Source organism: Peromyscus californicus, unplaced genomic scaffold (assembly GCF_007827085.1).
Source record: "Peromyscus californicus insignis strain IS unplaced genomic scaffold, ASM782708v3 Scaffold_15__1_contigs__length_86483966, whole genome shotgun sequence".
Taxonomy (NCBI): Eukaryota; Metazoa; Chordata; class Mammalia; order Rodentia; family Cricetidae; genus Peromyscus; species Peromyscus californicus.
The window spans coordinates 64,128,732-64,151,810 of record NW_026294447.1 but is presented as its reverse complement, the minus strand read 5'-3'; the positions used below and the strand labels follow the sequence as shown (position 1 = coordinate 64,151,810).

At 39.7% G+C, this 23,079-nt stretch overlaps 1 protein-coding gene across 1 annotated transcript; it reads left to right on the top strand.

The window, feature by feature from the left end:
* The first annotated feature begins 2,538 nt into the window (after positions 1 to 2,538).
* On the top strand, positions 2,539 to 23,025 carry LOC128110413 (uncharacterized). The gene is made up of 3 exons (XM_052738147.1): positions 2,539 to 2,584; positions 2,668 to 2,967; positions 22,646 to 23,025. Exons 1-3 carry the CDS (start codon positions 2,539 to 2,541, stop codon positions 23,023 to 23,025), a joined length of 726 nt encoding a protein of 241 aa, XP_052594107.1.
* Positions 23,026 to 23,079: the final 54 nt, after the last annotated feature.

Genomic DNA, 23,079 nt, shown 5'->3' with positions numbered 1-23,079 from the left:
TGTCTTTCACTGCATTTTGGATTTCACTTTTCCATTTTTCTGTGCATATTTTTTCCAAAAGAAAAAGTTTTTAGTCAAATTGGTAATACCAAGCCCTAATTTATGATGTTTGTACCTTGGGAAAAGAGATTAGAAGAAAATAAAGTAAATCCAGACTATCCCCATTCACACTCAGGATCCTGAAGATAGAGAAACTGAGACATCCTCATACTTACACTATTCCACTGCCCCTCTCACATGAATTCTGACAATGTTTCATATAATACTCTGAATGCAGGGGTTACCTTCATCTGTTCACAGCACTCTGGAACTCACCTGGGATCAGCTTTATCACTATCCTTTCTGTGTTTAAAGGATGAGAGTCTGTCAATCTGGTGTGATGTCCTAGGTGTCTGTACTGTGTTCAGATTTACTCCTAGAACATTTCATTATCTGGTTAAGAACCAAATCAGATGTAGGATTTGTAGCATTTCAGCTTACTATGGAGAATCCTGAAATTAATGGTGATTTCTCCTAAGAGATTCACTTTCTCTTCTTTCATTCCAGACTCAATTATTAGTGGCTATATGACATTGCACCTTAAGAGATTAGATCCTGCCTTTAGTAGCAGACTTTACATGTCATCTAAAGGAATGTCTGGTTGCTACTCTACTCTGTGCATATGTGGAATTCCATTACTCACATCATGAAAACGTAACATGGTCTCCTCACATGAATCACATAATAATATCCTCACTTTCAATCGAGGTGCTTGACAATTTGTGAAGGATGAATTGATGGTTGCATTTTTTCTAACATTTATTCTCTTGTGCTTTTCACATATCACAGTGATGAACATGGAGAACCAGTCACGCCTACACCACTGATTGCAAATACACTAAATAAACTCTCAACTTGGGTATAACTGAGGTTTGTAATCTTGCAACCTATAAAGCAGTTCAGAGAAATGTTGTGAATAGATGAGTTATTCTACTTCAAATTTACAGTATTTTTTTTCTAATTTTTAGTCCTCGTTGGCAGGATGTCTAGTATCTACATTTATAAAAATGTTGAATTAACTTTATGAAGTTTAATTTTTGTACCATGTAGTCCACAATTTCCTTCACATTTTTAGCCTTGGACCAGAAGTACTTCAAGTACTTCTGAAAAATTCAGGAAAAATGTCTACCTCCATTGCAGCTCATATTACAGACCTAAGGCAGAACATCACACTTTTATGTTGTCCATAGACAAAGCATCTGAAATGCAATCAGTGCTACTGGTTAGAAATGAAATTCTCTCTCACAAGTGGCTGCTGCCTGCCTTTCTCATATTCAGGAACTAGCAGTCGTTGCATCTCTGGCCCTCTGCCACATTCATCCAATCTTGGCAACTTTGCCCTGTATCATCCATTCCAGGGTCCTTTCCTTCTTGTGGAAACTTTCTACTGCCTGCCTTTGATGAGGACATGTGTGATGATCTTTGAATCCCATGGAGAGAATGTCAGATGTATTCCTTTTTCAAGATACATGATTTAATAACAGATGAAAAGTCATTGTCACTTTGAAACCCCCTGGAAAAGTGTTAGTGCAGCTCTTATTGTCCATCCTATCACAAGGGTTCAGGGCCTCAGCCTGCACTCAGCACTGTGTGTTTGTTTTCTTTTTATAGTGCTGCTACAACTTTGTGGTAAGTGCATATTTATGGCTCAGACACATCTTGATAGCTTTATCTTTTAAACATTTAAATAAGAAGATGTTTTAGTCATAAAAAATGAGTTCATCATTTTTGATGTAGCTGTCTTTATAGAAATTGGAAGTTAGCTCAAGCTTCTTTCCATGTTTTTATTCATGTTCATATCACAATGTCACTGTGAAACATGTCTAAAGTTAGGCAAGTCATTTTCTTCCTAGGTTTTAAAGCATCAGTAGTGACAAGAAAAAAGAAGAATACATGTGCTTTAACATCGCTGAACCAGAGAAGAAAATGCCTAATGCCTATGTGTTGTGACTTCTAGCATCATCCATCCTTATGTCCCCTCCTCCAGGATGCTCAGCATCTGACAGGACTGAGCTAACTAACCATGTCTTTGCCTACTTTATGTTTTCTGCTGCTGTTTTTAAAGTAGTCAGAAATAGAGGGCAGTATAAAGATGAAGCTACTAATGTTGAGTGAATTGAAATCTCAAATATGTGAGGGAGGAAATAGACAGGTTAGTAAAGCCAATGAACTATCACTCTCTTTCATGCCCTTACAGTCGGCATAACTGCCAGCCTGCCAATGGCACATGCTCTTCCTTGCTGCATTCACACAATCCTCATCAGACGTGTTGTGTACTGAGGACCTGAGTCTTACCAGGTAAGCTACTTTTTATGGGGAGCAGAGATGAACTCCCCTGAGGAATCCTGTGTGCCTCATTACAGACTGACTCCTGAGACCTAAAACTTATGTCTAACATCAAAGCCAGCACCTGGAGAGGAAATGCAAATCTCTTCTGGCTCCACCCAACCCCAGGTTGAAAAGCCAAAGCTGGGCCTGGGTACTCACTGGTGTGCAGCCATGGCCAGGCTTGCTTCCTCATTCCTGCTGCTGATTGTCCCTGCATGTGAGTGCCCAGGATCCCTAAGGGATGAACTTCCATATGCTCACCCTGTTCCAATCTTACCCTCTGTTTTCTTCCTCCCGCAGATGTCCTGTCTCAGGTTACCCTGAGGGAGTCTGGCCCTGGGCTGTTGCAGTCCTCCCAGACTCTCAGTCTGACCTGCTCTTTCTCTGGGTTTTCACTGAGCACTTCTGGTATAGGTGTGAACTGGATCCGTCAGCCCTCAGGGAAGGGTCTGGAGTGGCTGGCCAACATTTGGTGGGATGATGATAAGTTCTACAACCCATCCCTGAAGAGCCGGCTCACAATCTCCAAGGACACCTCCAACAACCAGGTATTCCTCAAGATCACCAGTGTGGACACTACAGATACTGCCACATACTACTGTGCTCGGAGAGCACATTGATGCAGCCTCGGTCGACAGCTGTACAATAGTTCAGGGTGGTTCTCAGCTCCATTTCTTCCTTCTACAATTCAGGGGTTGGGAGCAGGCAAAGTTTTCCTGCTAGCCTCTGGGGTTTCCTCTTCACTTTGAGTTTCTGATCTCTGGCTTCCTGTTATACAAACAAGGCCCCTTTAAAAAGTGTTCAGAAATGAGGATGTTCTTTTTTTTTTTTTTAAAAAAGTGTCTGGTCCCTAACCCTGGTGGTTTTGAGCTGTGGCTCCATTCAGTTTTGGCCTTAAATCCCCCCAGAATAGCAGATTCCAAATTATTGTAACATTCTCCTTCAGTAAACTTCTGGATATGGGGAAGACTGGTATTTCTGGATAAGTCTTTATAAACTGAATCATTGGCCAAAGTGACTCCAAGGAAACCCCAAAATATTCCAGGCTTTTGCTTAGGCTATTGGTTGCTCTCCACAAACTGACGGTAACACCCTATTGCTGAAGACAACATTTACATATCTCACTGGACATGGAGAATTCGAGTTGGCGCCTAACAAGAGGCCCCACTCCTACTGACTGAATGGTTCATGGTAGTAGAGGGTGTTTGGCATGCTCTCAGAGGAGAAAGTTAATAATCATCCTAACAACAAACTGTCACCTCCAATGTTAATCTGCATGTGAGATATGCGGGTGCCATAGGGGCACAGACACTGTGAGGGTAATCAACCCTTCTTTGATTAGATATAAAGCCCACTCTATGAGTAACTGATGCCTGAAACTACTAGAATGTTCTAGAACCTTAGACAGGACAGGATCATGGACTTATGGCAAAACTTAATGTTCTGCTAAAGCAGTGGTTTTCAACCTGTGGGACACAACCCCTTTTGTGATAGAACAATCCTTTCGTAGAGGTCTAAGGACCCTTTCACAGGGGTCACATATAGATATCCTGGATGTCAAATAATTACATTATGACTCAGAGTGGAAAAATTATACTCATGAAAAAGCAAACAAAATAATTCTATGGTTGGGGGTCACCACAACATGAAGAACTGTATTAAAGGGTTACAGCACTAGGAAGGTTGAAGACCAGTGTGCTAAAGGAATATAACAATAAGATAATTACTAATGATATGCCCATACATGCACATTAATCTGTGCCTCACACAACTATCTTTAGAGAAGCTTCTTCTTGCAGAATATGGTAAGTAACACAGAGAATCTCAAATGGACAATCTATAGATTGTGAGAGATGTTGGCTCACTCAGTCATAAATAGGTTGTCTTAGGCAAACTTTCCCCTCAGGACTCAGGGACTGATGCAAAGAAGGGATAGAATGATTGTAAGAGCCAGAGGCATTGCATGAGTACAAGGAACCAGTCTCTTCCAGACACAACAGGACCGACGCACATACGAACTCACTAGACTGTGGAAGTAAACACGGAGCTTGCACAGGTGGAAGTCACATGGGATTCTAGTGCTGAGAGGGGGAAATGTTCTTGGAGTCTCAACCGTAACCAAGGAACTATCTGCAATTGATACCTACATGCAAAGGAAAAATTAGGACACTTCAGTGGAAAATCACTGGCTGTATTAAACACACTTCACAGTAGGTCTTATACCTAAGACCAATACAAAACTGAAGAAATGATATTTATTTAGGCATTTTTTGTTTTGTTAGTCTTATGTTTATATATTTTGCTTCCTGATTTTGTGTTTTTGTGAGTGAGTGTATGTGTGTGCATGAGAGAGAGAGAGAGAGAGAGAGAGAGAGAGAGAGAGAGAGAGAGAGAGAGAGAGAGAGAGAGAGAGAATGAGAATGTTTCATGTTGTATTTGGTTAGTAGAGAGGTGAGTAGCATTTAGGAGCAGTTGGGAAATATAAAAAGAATGATCAGAATGTATCGTTTAAAGACAAATTTTTCATTAAAGAAAATTTAAATGACACACACTAGAATCTCCCCTCCAACATTGTGTATTGATTGTTATTCAATCCAGGAGGACATTGTGGAAAGAAATAAACATTTATTTATGTTTCTGATATATACATGAATAACCTGGCTGGAGAATTCCCAACAATTTCTGGTCAGTTGCCTACTGAACTACTGATGCCATTTCTTACCATTTCTGTCTTCCTGCACTGATAATAACCAGGTAGGAATCTATGGAACTTTCTAAATATTTCAGAGGTCAGTTGCTTTCTCAGAACATGTGCAATCATCATAGAAAAGTTCTGCCCTCTAGACTTAAGCATAGACACAGTCGGACATGTCTTTGTTATTTATAGCATAGATGGTATTTTAGTTTCTATCAGCTTATTACTCATTGATCTACATGTCATCATCAAGACAGCATTCATGGCCTATATCTCTGCTGCAGTTCTGGTGTCATTTCCAGAGCAAGATCTCTAAGATTCAGACTCTTCTACAGTTGATCTAATTTCATTTTCTCTAAGGAGAGTTGTCACTCAGTATACATTCTTGGAAACACAGACCTGTTTCAGCACTAAGTTCAAAACTGTCTCAGCTTCTAAGAGTCACAAAGGTCCTGAGATGCATCAATATTTACTCATTTATATCAATGTTTTCCCTCTTCTGTAAATTACTGTATAAGTCATTTTACACTGTCTAAAAAATACTCAAGTGAGTGATTTACCATGAGTAGAAGTAAATTGGATCATTATTCTTCAGGTGAGAAAGTCCATGATACAAATATTTGACAAGAAAAAAAAGACTTTTTTTTTTACCATTATTAGAAGACAGAGAAGTATAATGACAATAGCGGGAAAGGGGTTTGGAAATTCCCTTCAATGATGACCTTGTTTTCAGAGATGATAACAGAGCTGTCATGATCACAGCTACTTCATAAATGTCTGACGTTTCACCACTGTGCAAACGGTAGTCAAACAGCACACACGTGTGCATGTGTGTATATATTGTAAACATTCATCCTATATTCCACAGCCAATTATGTAATATTTAATAAAACCAACAGAATCAGCTCAGCATAGGGTGGACTACCAAACAGGAGGCATCAATAACATTAAGTCCCTTGAGTTATTAGAATAAAGGATCTCTACTGGACAAAGGATTTTATCTTGTAATAATTCAATATTTAATAGTGCAGTATTTGTCTTCTACAGAGGCTTGTCCTGTAGAGGTTTATGGTATCTCAGTTTAATTTGTAACATGAAAATGTTGTAACAAATTTGGATTTTTTGAGAAATGTATGCAAGGCCATTAGTATATTTGATTATATCAGGAATGCCAATAAAGGAAAGCAAGCCTGTAAGTGTGATATGACATGAATAGCAGACTCTTCAGGTTGAGCTGTTGCCCATGTCGTGATTGATAAAGTATCTGCAAAGACATGGACATAGTTTTGCTTGCCAAGTTCTGGGATTATAGTAGCATCCATTTGTCAACTATCATTTCGTCTGTCTGTGGGGAGAATCCCTCAGGGAAATGGTTTATTACCCAAAGTAGACAATTGGGATATTGTAGAACTATGGATTTTTGCTGATTATTGGTTAGTTGAAATTTTGGTGCAGAAATGGAGCAGAATTGTGAGTTAGAGCGTGCCAGTCAGTGGCCTTTAGACAGGTGTAAGTAAAGACACATGGAAGACTAAAATACCTTCAAATGTCCCAGGAAATCCTGAATAAGCACACATGTGGAGGATGAAGAATTGTGAAGACATGAAACATTATTTGATGGGCCTGAAAAAAAACCCCGGTGTTTTGGATAATGTTATCAATTTGGGATTTGTATCATAGGGATGGTAACAGTTGTAAATACAGAATCAGTGGCAATATTAATTAGAGAAGGGTGTGAACTAGACCTCTATGACTATATGAAATTAATTTTGTTTGGATAAGTAAAAATTAGTATTAAAAACTCGCTGAGCAGAACCTGTGTGCAACCATTCCATCTTTATTTTCAGTGTCAGAAGTAAGCAGAAACATTAATAATAGGGGAATTAAGCCAGGTGGTGGTGGTACAAGCCTTCAATCCCACTACTCTGGAAGCAGACAACAAAGATCTCTGAATTCACAGCCAGACTGATATACAGAGTGAATTCCAGAACAATCAGGGCAACACAGAAAAACCCTGTCCCAAAAACTCTAAATAAGTAATCAAAATCAAATAATAAATAAAAACGTTTAAAAAATGATAGGGCAAATGGAAAGTTTAGAAGGTAATTCCATTGAGTACTTTAAAAATTTTCCACAATTTAACACCAAGAGGTCCAAGAGTTCCATTGAAAAGAGAGAAAAGGGATGTTATGAGCAAGAACAGCAAAATCATAATGGGGAATCCTACAGAGATGACCAATCCAAACTAGTGGGAACTTACGAAGTTTGGATCAACACCTGTGGAGCCTGCATGGGACTGAACTAGGCCCTCTGTGTAGCAAGACAGTTATGTAGCTTGATTTACTTGAGGGGCCCCCTAGCAGTAAGATCAGAATCCATCCCTGGTGCATGAGTGGGTTTTTTGTAGCTCACTACCTATGATGTGACATCTCAAACAGCCTTGAGGCATGGGGAGGGGCTTGGACTTTCTTCTATTGAATGTACCTCCCCATGGGAGGCCTTGCCTTCTTATAGGAGGGAATGGGTTGGGTGAGGGGAGTCTGAAGGGTGGGAGGAGGAAAGAGGGGGATCTTTTATTGATATGTAAAAAAAATTTCCACATTTTTCCAGAGAGAAAATGACAATCAAGTTTACCAAGATAGAGGCAATCCAAGCCCTTCCTCCAGTCTTGAGACCTAACCAGGATCCCACAAGAAATGCACCAGTTCTTTCTGAGCACACTATGTTCCTTTAACTCACCACTATCTTCTGAGTGTTACAGTAACTCCCACTGCTAACACCATGAAAATCCCCATATAGCATTCCTTCACAGAGACTTGGAGTTACAGTCAAACCATATACAAACCATGGCTTTGCATTTCTAAAGTCAAGATCCTTGCCCAACTTCTGAAGCACTTTTCATCCTCTCATGATAGCCTCAATGTATTGCCTGAGCATCACTTTGATGTCCAATTTGCAAGTATTGTTTCAGCCTCCAGACAAACTTCTTTTTGTTAAGGTCTTCTCTTAATGAATTACAAAGCCTATACTCCCAAAATTATTTGTCTACTTTGCAATTGTCTCAAAATCATTTTCATTGCTTATAGAGAAGTTCTAAAATGTTGAGATAGAAACGTTGCTTTCCAATTTCAAATTCCTTTCATTTCTATACTGTAATTTGTGGAATACTGTGATTGGTCGTTCTTCCTCAGTATGTGAGATATCAGGTCAGTTATCTGAGGGAATATAGTTTATAGAAGGGGAAACAGTGATGTCATTATTTGTGCAAAACTTTCATATGTAACATGATTGCTAATAAGCATTTAGGTTCTTCTTGTAGTGTAGTAAGCCTTTTAAATAAATTTATAGTATACCAATGATGAATGAGTTATGAAACTTTTTAATATATTACCAAGTTGTATGGGAGTGAAATGCATTTGATGCATGATCATGCAGCTTACATGACAACAAATACATCTACACCCAGATATGCAGCATATTCTAGGGTTAACATTTGTGCCTAAAAGTCACATGTCTATAGGCAGAAGTTTCTGTTCTGCCAACAACTCTCAAGTACCCAGCAGCCACATCCCAAATTACCACACAGAAGCTTATATTAATTATAACTGCTAGGCCATTAGCTCAGGCTTACTACTAACTAGCTCTTACACTTAAATTAACCCATAATTCTTATCTATGTTTAGCCATGTTGCTTGGTACCTTTTCTCAGTTCCATATTCTCATCCTGCTTCCTCTGCTTCTGGTTGATGATACCTGACTCTGCCCTTCCTCTTCCCAGCATTCTCTTTGTCTGCTCACCTCGCCTATACTTCTTGCCTGGCTACTGGCCAATCAGTGTTTTATTAAAACAATTGAGTGACAAATTTTTACAGTGCACAAGGGGATTATCCCACAGCATTTTCCCTTTTTGGTTTAATTAAAAAGGAAAGTTTTAGGCTTTTTTTAATTTAATTTTTTTCTTTCCTTTTAGATACAAACCCCTGTTCCCCCTCCCTCCCCTTCTCCCACTGCACCCACCTCTCCCATTCCAACCCTATCCCCTCCTCATAGGGGGTAAGGCCTTCCTTGGGTCGTCAACACAGGCTGTCATGCCATGTTGGGGATGGACCTAGCCCCTCTTACCTGCATCAAGGCTGAGTTAGGCACCATACCACAGGTAATGGGCTCTAAAAAGTCTGTTCATGTACCAGGGATAAGTCCTGGTCCCATTGCTAGGGACCCACAAGTACATCAAGCCACACAGCTTTCACCCACATTCAGAGGGCCTAGTGCAACCCCATGCAGGCTCCCCAGTAGTCAGTCCAGTGTCCTTGAGCTCTCACTAGCCTGGGTCAGCTATCTCTGTGGATTTTCCCATCATGATCCTGACCTCCCTTTCCCCTATAATCCTTCCTCTTTTCTTCAAATGAACTCCAGGATCTTGGCCAAGTGCTTCCTGTGGGCCTCTGCATCTGCTTCCATCAGTCAATGGATAAAGGTTCTATGATGACAATTAGGGTAGAAAACAATATGAGTACAAGGGAAGGCTAGTTCAAGCACCTCTTCACCACTGCTATAAGACTTTGCTGGGGACAATCTTGTGAGTTCCTGGGGTTTTCCCTAGCTGCAGATTTCTCCCCATCCCCTTATTGGTACACTCTGTCAAGATATCTCTTTCATCATTCTCCCTCCCCATCTCTCCCCAAACTTGGCCATCTTGAGCCCTCATGTTCCCACCTCCCAGACACCCCCCTTATTACCCCCTCCCAGATGACACAGGAAATCTTAACCCTTTCCACTTCCTGGGTGTTCCATGTGTGCCACTCTTAGGGTCCTCCTCTTTATCTAGCCTCTCTGAGGTTGTAGATTGTAGCCTGGTTATCCTGTGCTTTTGGTCTAACATTCCCTTACTAGTGAGTATATAACATGTTTGTCTTTCTGGGTCTGGGTTACCTCACTCAGGATGATTTTTTTCTAGTTACATCCATTTGCCTACCAATTTCATGATGACATTTTTTTTTACCACTGCATAATACACCATTGTGTAAATGTACCACATTTTCTTTTTCCATTCCTTATCCAGTCAAAGGACATGTAGGTTGTTTCCAGGTTCTGGATATGACAAATAATGCTGCTATGAACATAGTTGAGCAAATGTCCTTGTGGTGTGGTTGAGCATCTTTTGGGTATATGCCCAAGAGTGGTATTGCTGGGTATGAAGTAGATTGAGTCCAAGTTTTCTGAGATACTACTATACTGATTTCCAGAGTGGCTGTACAAGGCTACATTCCCACCAACAGTGTAGGAGTATTCTCCCATTCTCTACATCCTCTCCAACATAAGCTATCATCAGCGTTTTTGATCTTAGCCATTCTGATAGGTATAAGATGGTATCTCAAAGTCATTTTGATTTGCAATTCCCTGATAACTAAGGATGTCGAACATTTCCTTAAATGTCTTTCAGCCATTTGAGATTCTTCTGTTGAGAAGTCTCTGTGTAGCTTTGTAGCCCATTTTTAATTGGATTATTTGATATTTTGATGTCCTGTTTCCTGAGTTCTTTATATATTTTGGAGATTCAACCCTCTGTCAGATGTAGGTTTGGTGAAGATCTTTTCCCATTCTGAAGGCTGTCTTTTTGTCTTGTGACAGTGTCCTTCACCTTACAGAAGCTTCTCAGTTTCAGGAGGTCCCATTTATTAATTTTTGCTCTCAGTGTCTGTGCTACTGGTGTTATATTTAGGAAGTGGTTTCCTGTACCAATACATTCAAAGCTACTTCCCATTGTCTCTTCTATGCAGTTCAGTGTAACTGGGTTTATGTTGAGGTCTTTGATCCATGTGGACTTGAGTTTTGTGCTAGCAATAGATATGGATCTATTTGCATTCTTCTTCATGTATTTATCCAGTTATGCCAACACCATTTGTTGAAGATGCTTTCTTTTTTCCATTGTATAATTTTGGCTTCTTTGTCAAAAATCAGGTGTTCATAGGTGTTTGGATTAATGTCAGTGTCTTTGATTTGATTCTGTTAATCAATGTGTCTGTGTTTATGCCAGTACCAAGATGCTTTTATTATTATAGATTTACAGTAGAGCTTGAAGTCAGGGATGGTGATGCCTCCAAAAGTTCCTTTATTGTATAGGACTGTTTCGGCTATCCTGGGATTTTTGTTTTTCCATATGAAGTTGAGTATAGTTCTTTCCAGGTTTGTGAAGAGTTGCGTTGGAATTTTGATGGGTATTGATTGAATCTGTAGATTGCTTTTGGTAAGATTGCCATTTTTACTATGTTGATCCTACCTATCCAAGAGCATGGGAGATCTTTCCATTTTATGATATCTTCTCCAATTTCTTTCTTCAAAGACTTGAAGTTCTTGTCATACAGATCTTTCACTTGTTTGGTTAGAGTTACCCCAAGATATTTTATGTTATTTGTGGCTATTGTAAAAGGGTGATATTTCTCTAATTTCTTTATCAGCCCATTTATTATTTGTATATAGGAAGGCTACTGATTTTTTGAGTTAATCTTGTATCCTGTGACATTACTGAAGGTATTTATCAGCTGTAGGAGTTCCTTGGTAGAATTTTTTGGGTCTCATATAATCTGGAAATAATGAAAGTTTGACTTCTTCCTTTCCAATTTATATCCCCTTATTCAAAGAAGGTTTTAACCTTAGTAGTATTAAGTAAGTATTACACTAACAATATCCAATCAATTTTCATTTGACAAAATTTGAGAATATATTTAATTATCTATTTTATCTTGGTGTGTCTAAAGTTCTTGTATCCAATTTATCTTTTATTATAACTAAAGAAAATTATAATATTCTAGTCTTCATCTCTATCAGACTCCTGAAGGATATTATGTTACCTAATGACAGGGACATCAGACTGCCTGGACATTCACCCAAAGCTCCTCTGCAATGTTGGGGTTTCCATCTTCAGCTTTTAGGGCTAGCACATCTGACAGACTTTTCTATGAACCAGGAGATTCTGAAGGGCCTTCCTACCTTGTTCTGGCAAAGTTTGGCATTTCTTTCTTTTGTGTCCTGCTTGTCCATTTGGATGGCATACTGTCAGCAGTCGAGGCAGGGGCACTTTCTTGCCTAGTGGCTTACTCTTGCCATAAAGAAAGTAAACACTATAAGGAGTTTCTTTGTGCCTATTATCTTTTCTGAAGTAGATTGGTGCTGCCAGGAGCAGACATGTCTCATTGTCATAACAAATAATCTTATGTTATTAAATCGTCTTAAATGCCATATTCTGTAGATCTTTGAAGTGTTTGAAGACTGCCTATCTATCTGAAATATATCTCTGTATACCTTGAAAACATACCTAACATGGCTATAAGTTTGGAATTATAGATGACTATTAATCCACATTAAATTACATATTACATTTTAAATGAGTTGTATAAACATAATATCATAGACAAGAGCAGAAATATAATACAGTGTAACAAAATTAAAATTGTGTCAATAAGCTAAAATCCATACTGATATAAAATATGTAAGATTAACAGTTGTTTTTTGGATTAAAGTAGATTTAATAATCTACCTTTTTATCCTATCATTTCTATATCATAATTTCTATATTATATCCCCTTTTCTTCTTTTAGAAAGAGATTGACTGTAACCAATAACAATTTGTAACCAACCACCTAAACAAAGTCAAACATCTCTAATCAATTGTTTTGGGAATGTGGGCATAGTTTTTTAGGCTACTTCCTGATGATTGGGGGTGCTTTAATCTTATGGGGACCCTGAGAAAATTTAGGATTATGGTCAAGTCCTGACTGGAGTAGTCTGTGAGCCTGGATAATCTCAGCCAGCAGACTTGAAGCCTTTCCGGATGCAGACCTGAGAGGACACTGCAACAGAGGCACTCTGGAACATTGGATCATCTGGGCCATCTGTTCCCATTGGAGATTTTTCAGGGGCTCTTCCTCAATCAAATCTGTTTTTTTCTTAACACAGAATGAATCCACAATTTCTCATTTCTTGTGGAAATAAAAGCATAACCCTTTCTCCAAAATGACATATCTTTTGACTTAAATTTTGAAGTCAAGGCACTTTCAAAATATATAGGTTAGTTTAATTCAGCAACATTTATAATCAGATATCTTTTAGCAGCTGTTTCTCCTTCCTCAGCTGTCAAACAATTCAAAGATAACCCAATAACATACAGTATCCAGACTCTCTGTGTATTTTCCATCTTTATATGGCTTAACTTTTATATTACTTTTACTGTCTCTTTAAAGACTTTATTTTTTAAAACTATTTATTTCTTTATATATCTACCTATCCTTCTTTTCCTCTATCAAGCCTATGTATATTTTTATGTACCGTAAACCATTTAGAGATTTTTTCCATCTGAATCTATTTTATTTTGTACCTGTAATCATTTTCTGACTATTACTTTAAACTGCAGCAAGGCTAGGACCAAAGCGGCAGCCCCTGGCTGCTGGTGCCACCCAACTCAGCTTCTCAACATGGCAGAGGTACCAACAAGTCATGCTTACCTTCCCAGCTCTGGGAAGCAGTAATAAATAGCATGCCCATGTTTTTAAGCCTGTGACTATGTTCTCAAGCCTGTAGGCAGTGGCTAGGAGAATCCTCTTTGTACTGCAGCCTATAGGAGAGTGCAGAAATCTGTCACACCACTTAGCTCATGGCAGCTGGCAACAAGTTCCATCTCACAGGCAGCTGTTGGGAGACACATGTCTGTGCTGCTGCTGGCATGAAACTGCGAGACCAAGAAGCCCACTGTGGCTCCATTTCTGTGAACTAAGAATCCTTTTCAAGCTTTATCAGGTCTATGTGGATCAATGCCCCACAGTGAGCACCAACTGTAGGCAGAAGTTTCTGTTACACCAACAACTTACAAATACCCAGCAGTCACTTCCCAAATTACCACACAGAAGCTTATATTAATTATAACTGCTCAGCCATTAGCTCAAGCTTATTACTAACTAGTCCTTATACTTAATCCATAATTTTTATCTTTGTTCAGCCATGTGACTTGGTGCCTTTTCTCAGTTTGGCATTCTCATCTTGCTTCCTCTGAGTCAGGCTGGTGACTCCTGACTCTGCCCTTCCTCTTTCCAGCATTCTCCTTATCTGCTAGCCTTGCCTGTACTTCCTGTCTGGCTACTGGCCAATCAGCATTTTATTAAACCAATTTGAGTGACAAATCTTTACAGTGTACAAGAGCATTATCACACAGCACATGTGCGCATGCATATGAACAAACACATTAGACATACACACACATATACATATATATGTAAATATATATGTATAGTGGTATTGGTTTCACTAACTCCTTGGAGCTGGTAGTCAATTATTCAGCACCACAGCTGTGATTCACTAAGCCTATAGAAAGTACATCCAAGTCTTTGAAAATCATTAGCCTTGACTTTCCATGAACAGGAGGATGCTGAGCTTGGGGAAGCTAGACCCAAAGAGAGAAAGATGTTGCCTGGGAACACAGGTAGTATTTCCATCCAGAAAGATGCATGGCAAAAGGACAAACAATCCCTTTTAAGTCTTTACACATGACTTAAAAGGCCATCCATGGTATAAATGCTGAATTAGCAAACAGATTGGATCATAGTACAAATTTCCCCAAATTCTGTTCACTTCTCAAATGTGAAATACTTTCTGTAGATGAGAACTGATCTCTAACTAACACACTTGTTCTCCTTCCAGACTTTGTGAGGTTTCTACCCCAAGTGCATCTGCAGGAGGGGGGAAATTGCATTGTAGAGCAATTGTGAATCCTGTCCATCACTTGTGTCATCTCAGATAACTCTCTTCATCACCAGTGGTCACTGCTAAAGCAAGATCTAACAGCCCCTAGAGAAAGGACTATGGCTCATGGAGACAAACTTTGAGGCACCGCTCATCACCTATCCATGAAATATCTACTCAGCATCACCAGGCACATTAAAGAAGAGAAATAAGAGTCATAGTGCGGGGCCTGTATGTGAGAGCTTTTACAAGCTCATTCTCAGAACTAGCAGGGGGCACTGTGGATCCACCAAGTCTCAAAGAAGTAAAGGAGAGCAGAAACAAGTAATGATGTGCACTTTGGAGATTTAACAGCCTCTGTGACTTCATTGCCAGTCTCATTACATTCAAAGACCAAGTTGTAGTTAACATGTGAGATCTCCATGCTACAACACTGGAGAGGTTATTTGTTTAATAAAATCCATAGTGAGCCCACCAAGGTCCAGAATGGATTCCTGCTGCTGTTGGATATGATATTAGTTCATGAAAGGCTTATCAGTAAAGGTGAAGGATATTTGATCTTTAGGACCCTGAACAATATTTTGGGGAAAAGTGTCTCAGGAGTTTCCAGCTGATATAAAAGGTGTGCGTATTCCTGTTGATCACTAGTGTGAAAAATAACAGCTGCCTCCAAAGCCCCAATGCCAGTGTCTAATGGGGGCAAGATGGTCAATGCAACTTTTGAGCATCACAAATATGGTTGACCCTAAGGAGGTTTAGATGATCCTTGAATCCTTAAAGTGTGTTCCACTTTAATAAACAAGAATGTGGTGACTAGATTCTCACTGGGATGAAAGAGCTCTGTCTGCACAGGTGCCAAGATTAGGCAGGGAATACATTTCTCTAGATAGGTATAGTACTTGAACCTCATCCTCCCATTGACTAACATAGAAAAGTCTATCTGTTCTGTCTCAAAACGGATAAGGTCTTGATCTGAAAAACACCATTCCTCATGTTTACATACATAATACAGATTGTGACTGTAAATACAGGGACATCCACGCAAGCAAGTGTACCACATTATTCCTCATGTGTCCAAAGTCCCTGAACACACAAGCTCTCACTGTGGACTGAAGTAGATCATCCTCTACCTGGTGGCAGCAGCTATAAGTAAGTACATTCCTAGGAGAAGGCCTAATGGGGAGCCAGAGACTGAAGTGATCATGACATCCTTTCTACATGTGATGTCCATTTCTAGGTTCAGCTGCAGCAGTCTGGAGATGGACTGAGGATTTCTGGAGATTCAATAAAGTTTTCCTGTAAGGACTTTGACTCAGATAGCTTCCCTATGTCCTATATGAATTGGGTGAGGCAGAACCTAGACCTGAGCTTGAAACGATTGAATGGATACTCCCAATCATTGGCCAAAGAAACTAAGGGAAGAAGTTTCAGGACAGAGCCACACTAGATGCAGACCCAAGATCCAACACAGTGTACATGGAGCTCAGCTATCTATTACTGTGCAAAGATCACTGTCAAAGCACACATCTGATGTGTGTCAGAATCCCTGAAGGAGCAGGAAGCTATTTGGAGTTGAAAGGACAGGAAAGAGTAACCTGAAGACTTTCTCAAAACTTGTGATTAAGTACTGAGGAAAGGAACAAAAGATTAAGGATTAATTCTATTACATGAAGAATTTTACTAGCCACACTGCATGCAAGATTCAGAGAGTAGGATTTTTAAATTAGGGAACTTGATCCATATATTCTTTTGAAGATATAAATGTGAGCATGTGGTGACCATAACTGAGTCAATACGTTGGGGTAGAAATATTTGATCACATTTCACATCAATGTCAAATTCTTAGATGACCAATGTTGCTGTTGAGTTTTTATTAACAAAATTTATTCATCAAATGAGTTCATATTTCTAGGCATTTAGGAATAGGTTTTGAAACTAAGCTATGATTACTGATTCCACATTCATAGTCTTCCCCAGTCTCAATACCCTGCCCTGTAATCACAGCCTGTTAGAGAACACTGAACGCAGTGAGACAAGACATTTTCCTCCAATATTTGGGATACATGAGTGTTACAGTCATCCTCAGTGCTTTGCCCAAGACTGTTTAGTAGTTAGTGTTGCTGCTTCATGACATTTTCCCAGAGGAATCATCTTCAGAATTTGCCTATAATTTCCTGCAGAGGTAAGTTACAGAGTGGACCCTCCAGAGATGTCCAGAAACATCTCTAAACTGGATCTTCCTGTATCTTAGATATCTGACCACTGAGAAAACCATAATTCATCAATTTGTGGTAGAATCAGAGTGAGGAGATGTGAGTCTGTTTCCAGACACAATCCTCCCCGTGGAGGACCTCAGAAATTGTGCAAGTGGTGCTCAGGTCCTTAAGTGGTGTTTAGAAAAGCAAAACAGCACAGTTACAGAAGGAATTCCTGGAATTTATGATTATGAAAACAGGGCCAAGCCAGAGGAGAAGGGAAAATAATCCACAGACCAAAGAGAGAATGGGAAAAAAAGATAGAAATCAATGTGTGATGTACTCAAGGAAAACTCCTGCTCACTTTCACATTAATGCACCAGAACTGCATATATGATAATTATTAATTCAGGAGAATAAGCCCATAGTATCTATCTATATTCTCACAGAGCCAAGAATTTTGTGATTGGATGACATTGTAAGAGGTGGATAGCTCTATGCTATTTAAGTAAGCATGCACTACTGTCCATTGCAACCTATGATAGACATCAGAATCTCATGTACTGAAATGCAGGTTTATAGACCTTACTCAACCCAACAGAGATTCTGTAATGCCAATACAGAACCATCCAGCACCCTGAATTATAGGAATAAGTGTTCCTCTATAATGAGAAGTGGGTGTTGCCCTGTGAACCAACAGTCCACAAGACATCATATCAATTTTGACCAGTGACAGAAGAGAAGACATGCACCAGACTGGTCCCAGCTTCTTTTATCCTGCAACATTAAGTGCATCTGATTCATGACCTGGTATTAGAGCAAATATACATGAATAGCCTGAATTTATGTAGTATATTTTTGTTTTAATATTGTAGCAATACTTCAGATATTTAAACACACATGCACACATATCCCTACATAGTGCTATTGGATTGTCCCATTCCTGGGAGCATATCCCAAATCCACCATTCTTCTATGAAAATGGTCAGCTTCTGAAAAGCTTAACTAACACATGCTCTGTTTAAGAATAAGAGGACTCTGTACTTGGAATGATAGATGTGGAGAGATAGAGCTGTGTAAGTACACATATCCTCCACCCAAGAGGATCCTTGTCAAGCAGATCTCCTCTTTCCCCTATTCCTTTAAATGTAAGTGAAGGTAGTGTGGAAAACAGATTGAGTCACAGTGCATATTTGATTCATTTCTACTTCCTTATTATGCAAGTATATTTCTTGAAATTGTTAACTTTTCTGTGAGTACCACAGTGGTTCGTCCTCTTTCTGTCGACCCCTTTATCTGCATGTCTCGGGAATTCATATGTGGATACATGGGAGGCTGTATCTGAGCTTCAGACTCATTATGGTTCTCTGACATCAGGTGCTCTGTCCCAGGTAAAGTCTGAAGAAGGTAGTCAAGACTTTGTTCTCTCCTGTTGTCACCTTACTACAAGTGGGAACTGCTAGAGCTGGATCCAACCGTCCCCAGGGAGGAGCCTGACATCGAGAGGGGCATTGATGATAGTATAGAAACATCTTAACATCAGTCTCTGAAACATCCAGTCAGCAACTCCAGATAAACAAGAGCCATTTCTCCCTGTAGTTGCACTTTGTGAGCACTGATGTTGAAGGGTTGTGTTACTGCTCCAGGGAGACAGTGCAACTTCAGTGCAAGCCATGACAAACCAACCTGCAGGGGAGCTCATGACCAGCAGGGGGCACAATGGAGCCAAGAATACCCAGTAGAGAGATGAAAGTGGTATGAAGGGACTCTGTATCCTCTGTGGTTTCCTTTCTTACTAGCTGACCTACACCTACCGTGATTGCCATGTGATGTCTCCATGCTCAAACACAGTAAAGATTATTTGTTAAATTCTTCACAGGTTTGTATTTTCTTGTTTATTTTATTCAGTTTTCATTTACTTTTTACAATTTTTTCAAAAATCTCATACAATTAATTCTCATTCTACTCCTTCCAAATCTTTCCTGTATCCTCTCCAACCCAACTGCACAGTCTGTCTTTCTCTCTGTAGGAAAAAAAAACAGACAAAAAAGCTTTTAAAAAAGAGATTGAAACCAAACAATACTACAACAATAAATACTCAGACACAAACATACACAAAATCCTAAAAACAAAACTCTGTGATATACAGGTAAAAGCCAAGTGATACAAAAAGTGCACATTGTGATATGAGAGAAAATATCTATAAAAATACCATTGAGTTCATTTTGGTTTGTGAGAGCCTGTGAACTAGCTGAGCAGGTAAAGGTGTCTACTGGCAAGATTAGCAATATCAATTTGATTGCTTTGACCCACATGGTAGGATATAAGAATTAAATTCCATAAGCTGTCCTCTGAGGATCGCACAAACACCTCGGTGCATGTGTGCCCTGTTCTCACCACTAAAGATAGTATAACAATTTTTAAAACTATTACATGGATGGAGAGAAACTCCCGAGGACCCATGCCAAGCTGAGGATCCATTGGCATTTGATGACTGATGAGGAAAATATAATCTATTTTCTTTGGAAGGTTTCTGGAGGTGCTGTGGGATGTTCTGTATGTCAAATGTGTTGCTGATTAGTCAATAATTAAAACACTGATTGGCCATTGGCTAGGCAGGAAGTGTAGGCGGGACAAGGAGAATAAAGCTGGGAAGTGGAAGGCTGAGTCAGAGAGACACTGCCAGCTGCCACGATGAGAAACAGCATGTGAAGATGCCGGTAAGCCACGAGCCATGTGGCAAGGTATAGATTTATAAAAATGGATTAATTTAAGCTGAAAGAACAGTTAGCAAGAAGCCTGCCATGGCCATACAGTTTGAAACCAATACAAGTCTCTGTGTTTACTTGGTCGGGTCTGACGGCTGTGGGACTGGCAGGTGAGAGAGATTTGCCCTGACTGTGGGCCAGGCAGGAAAACTCTAGCTACAAATGGCGTCCAACGTGGGGCAAGAGTTTCCACCTAAAAACTGAGAAAAAAAAGATTCTAAAACAGAGCTAAAAACAGCTTCCTAATTGTCTCTCTCAAATGAGCGGCAGCTGCCGGTTTGAGCTACTTGTGGGTTTCTGTTGTGCGTGCTCGACCTGCAGTTTGGCGGGAATGAGGCCTCTGCAAGTGGCACATTAAGCTGCATGGTGGATTTAGCCTTTGCAGGTACAAAACAAAAAAAAGAGGTTTCTGGGCTACACACTGCTTGGATAAAAGCATAGAGACCCACGATAGCTCCCAGAGCTGGTGGAAAATGCCATGTTGGGAAGCTGAGGTGGGTGGAGCCAGCAGCTACAGCTGCTGCAGTTTAAGGCAATAGATTCACAATAAGACAGATTCAGATGTAATAGTTTACAATATGTGTAAAAGATACGTAGGCTTGAAAGAGACAAAAAAGATGATATATAGAGTTATAGAAACAAATACATAGTTTTAAAAAATAAAGTCTTTAAAGAGACAGTAAAGGTAGTATAAAAATTAAGCCACGTAAAAATGGATATTACACAGAGAATCTGGATTGTGTTGTCTTTGGGACTTTTAACTGCAGAAAAACATTTGATTGTAAAAGCTGTTGAGTTATGTCAAAATGTATACTTTAAAGGTACCTTGACTTCAAAATTTGAATATAAGGATATGTTACTTTGGAAAGGAGACTCTGCTTTTGTTCCCACAGAAAGCCAGAGGCTATGGATTTGTTCCAGATTAAGATACATCAGGTTTGACCAGCCAAGACCCCCTGAAAGGTCTCCTATGACACCATGGCCCAGATGATCCAACATCCAGAATGGTTTGAAGGCAACTGGCTCAGACGATACACCCTCATGGACTTTTCCATGATCCTAAAATTTTCTTTGTATCCCCATAAGATACAGTGCCCCCCTCCAGCAGGAAGTAGTAAGAGAAGCTACGCCCAAATTCCCAAATTATATGTAATTTTACTTTGTTAAAGTTAAAACCTTCCTTTTTTTAAAAAAAAAGGGGGAAGTGCTGTGGGATGTTCTGTATGTCAAATGTGTTGCTGATTAGTCAATAATTAAAACACTGATTGGCCATTGGCTAGGCAGGAAGTGTAGGCGGGACAAGGAGAATAAAGCTGGGAAGTGGAAGGCTGAGTCAGAGAGACACTGCCAGCCGCCACGATGAGAAACAGCATGTGAAGATGCCGGTAAGCCACGAGCCATGTGGCAAGGTATAGATTTATAAAAATGGATTAATTTAAGCTGAAAGAACAGTTAGCAAGAAGCCTGCCATGGCCATACAGTTTGAAACCAATACAAGTCTCTGTGTTTACTTGGTCGGGTCTGACGGCTGTGGGACTGGCAGGTGAGAGAGATTTGCCCTGACTGTGGGCCAGGCAGGAAAACTCTAGCTACATGGAGGTTTCCTATGTACCAGAGAATGAACCCACTTATGTGTATATAGATATCACTGATTGAACTCATTGCATTATAAGTTAATAAAATAAAAGAGGTCAGGAAGTTGGGAGAGAGTCTTATTGGAAAGTCCCAAGAGAAACCAGCGGGGCACAGTAGCTGTAGATACGATCATATTATATTTTATACATGGATTAAAATTTCAAAGAATATAAATTATGAAATGTAAAAATAACAATTTTACATGTGTTTAGAATTTTCATACACATGTATTTAGTACATTGCGTGTATTTCCACCATACTCTCTACCCTTCATTTTCCTTCCCCTCCTACTTTACTTTTATTCTACTAGACAATTTCACTTATACTTCATCATGTATTTGTATTCCTAGTTGTCCGTAAGTATGAAGTATCTAAGAACTACTAATGAGAGTCTCATTTAATGTCTGTGTTTCTGAAATGGTCTAAATAAGTTTATCTCTAGTTGGATCCTATAACTTACGAAGTTCCATATTGATTGTAGATGAAAAACTTGTTTGTTGTTTATATGAACATGTCTTCTTGGTGAAATATATTGACAGACACATAGTTAATTCCATAATGTAGTTATTTTGATGTTTTTGCAATATTCATTGTTGTGCAAATATTTCTGAAGTGTATTTACTTTGTGTCATTTGGGAGAGTTCTTTGGTATATAATCTGTTGGAAAGGCAAATATTAATTGCATATATCTGAAATGAGGTTGTAAATTTCAAACTTAGGAGCTTTTAAATTTCTTATCTCTACCATTATTATCACAACCAACATCTGCAAATTAATCTCATAACCTTGTCACAAAGTGGAGCATCTGCCTCAGGCCTGAAACATATTGAGAACTTAGGTCCTGATGCTATTTCCTCAGCATCTTCACAGGGCTCAGGGTAGGAAAATATTATACATTTCCTCAGAGAGGATTATGACTTGGTCCTCATCATCCATCCTGCTGCCTGATCCAAGTGTTCTCTACCTCCTTCTCCAGCTGGACTAGGTCCTTATCTAAGAAGTACCCTGCTCATGAATATGCAAATTACATGAGTCTGTGGTAGTAAATACAGAGATGTCCACACCCTAGAACAACATATGATCAGTGTCCTCTCCAGAGTTCCTGAGCACATAGGTCCTCAGCATGGGATGGAGCTGGAGCATCCTCTTCCTCCTGTCAGTAACTACAGGTAAGGGGCTTTTCCAGTTCCAATCCTGAAGAAGGAACAGGGCCTGAGGTGACAATGACATCAACTCTGCCTTTCTTTCCACAGGTGTCCATTCCCAGGTCCAGCTGCAGCAGTCTGGTCCTGAGCTGAGGAAACTTGGGTCTTCAGTGAAGTTGTCCTGCAAGGTTTCTGGCTTCAACATCGTTGACACCTATATGAACTGGGTGAAGCAGAGGCCTGGTCAGGGCCTGGAGTGGATTGGAGGGATTGATCCTGAAACTGATGATACTGACTACAATCATAAGTTCCAGGGCAAGGCCAAACTGACTGCAGACACATCCTCCAACACAGCCTACATGGAGCTCAGCAGCCTGACCTCTGAGGACTCTGCGATCTATTACTGTGCAAGTCACAGTGTTGAAAACCACATCCTGAGTGTGTCAGAAACCCTGGAGGAGCAGGAAGCTGCCCTGGGACTGAGATGACAGAGATGTTTAGCCTGGGGACTTGCTCAGAAATAATCATTCTTAGTGTTCCTG

Excerpts from the sequence above, each read along its gene's own strand:
- LOC128110413 (XM_052738147.1), top strand. The coding sequence starts at position 2,539 with ATGGCCAGGCTTGCTTCCTCATTCCTGCTGCTGATTGTCCCTGCAT. Across the intron at positions 2,585-2,667 it reads GCTGCTGATTGTCCCTGCAT|ATGTCCTGTCTCAGGTTACC; the intron begins GTGAGTGCCCAG and ends TTCCTCCCGCAG. Across the intron at positions 2,968-22,645 it reads AGATACTGCCACATACTACT|GTGTCCATTCCCAGGTCCAG; the intron begins GTGCTCGGAGAG and ends TTCTTTCCACAG.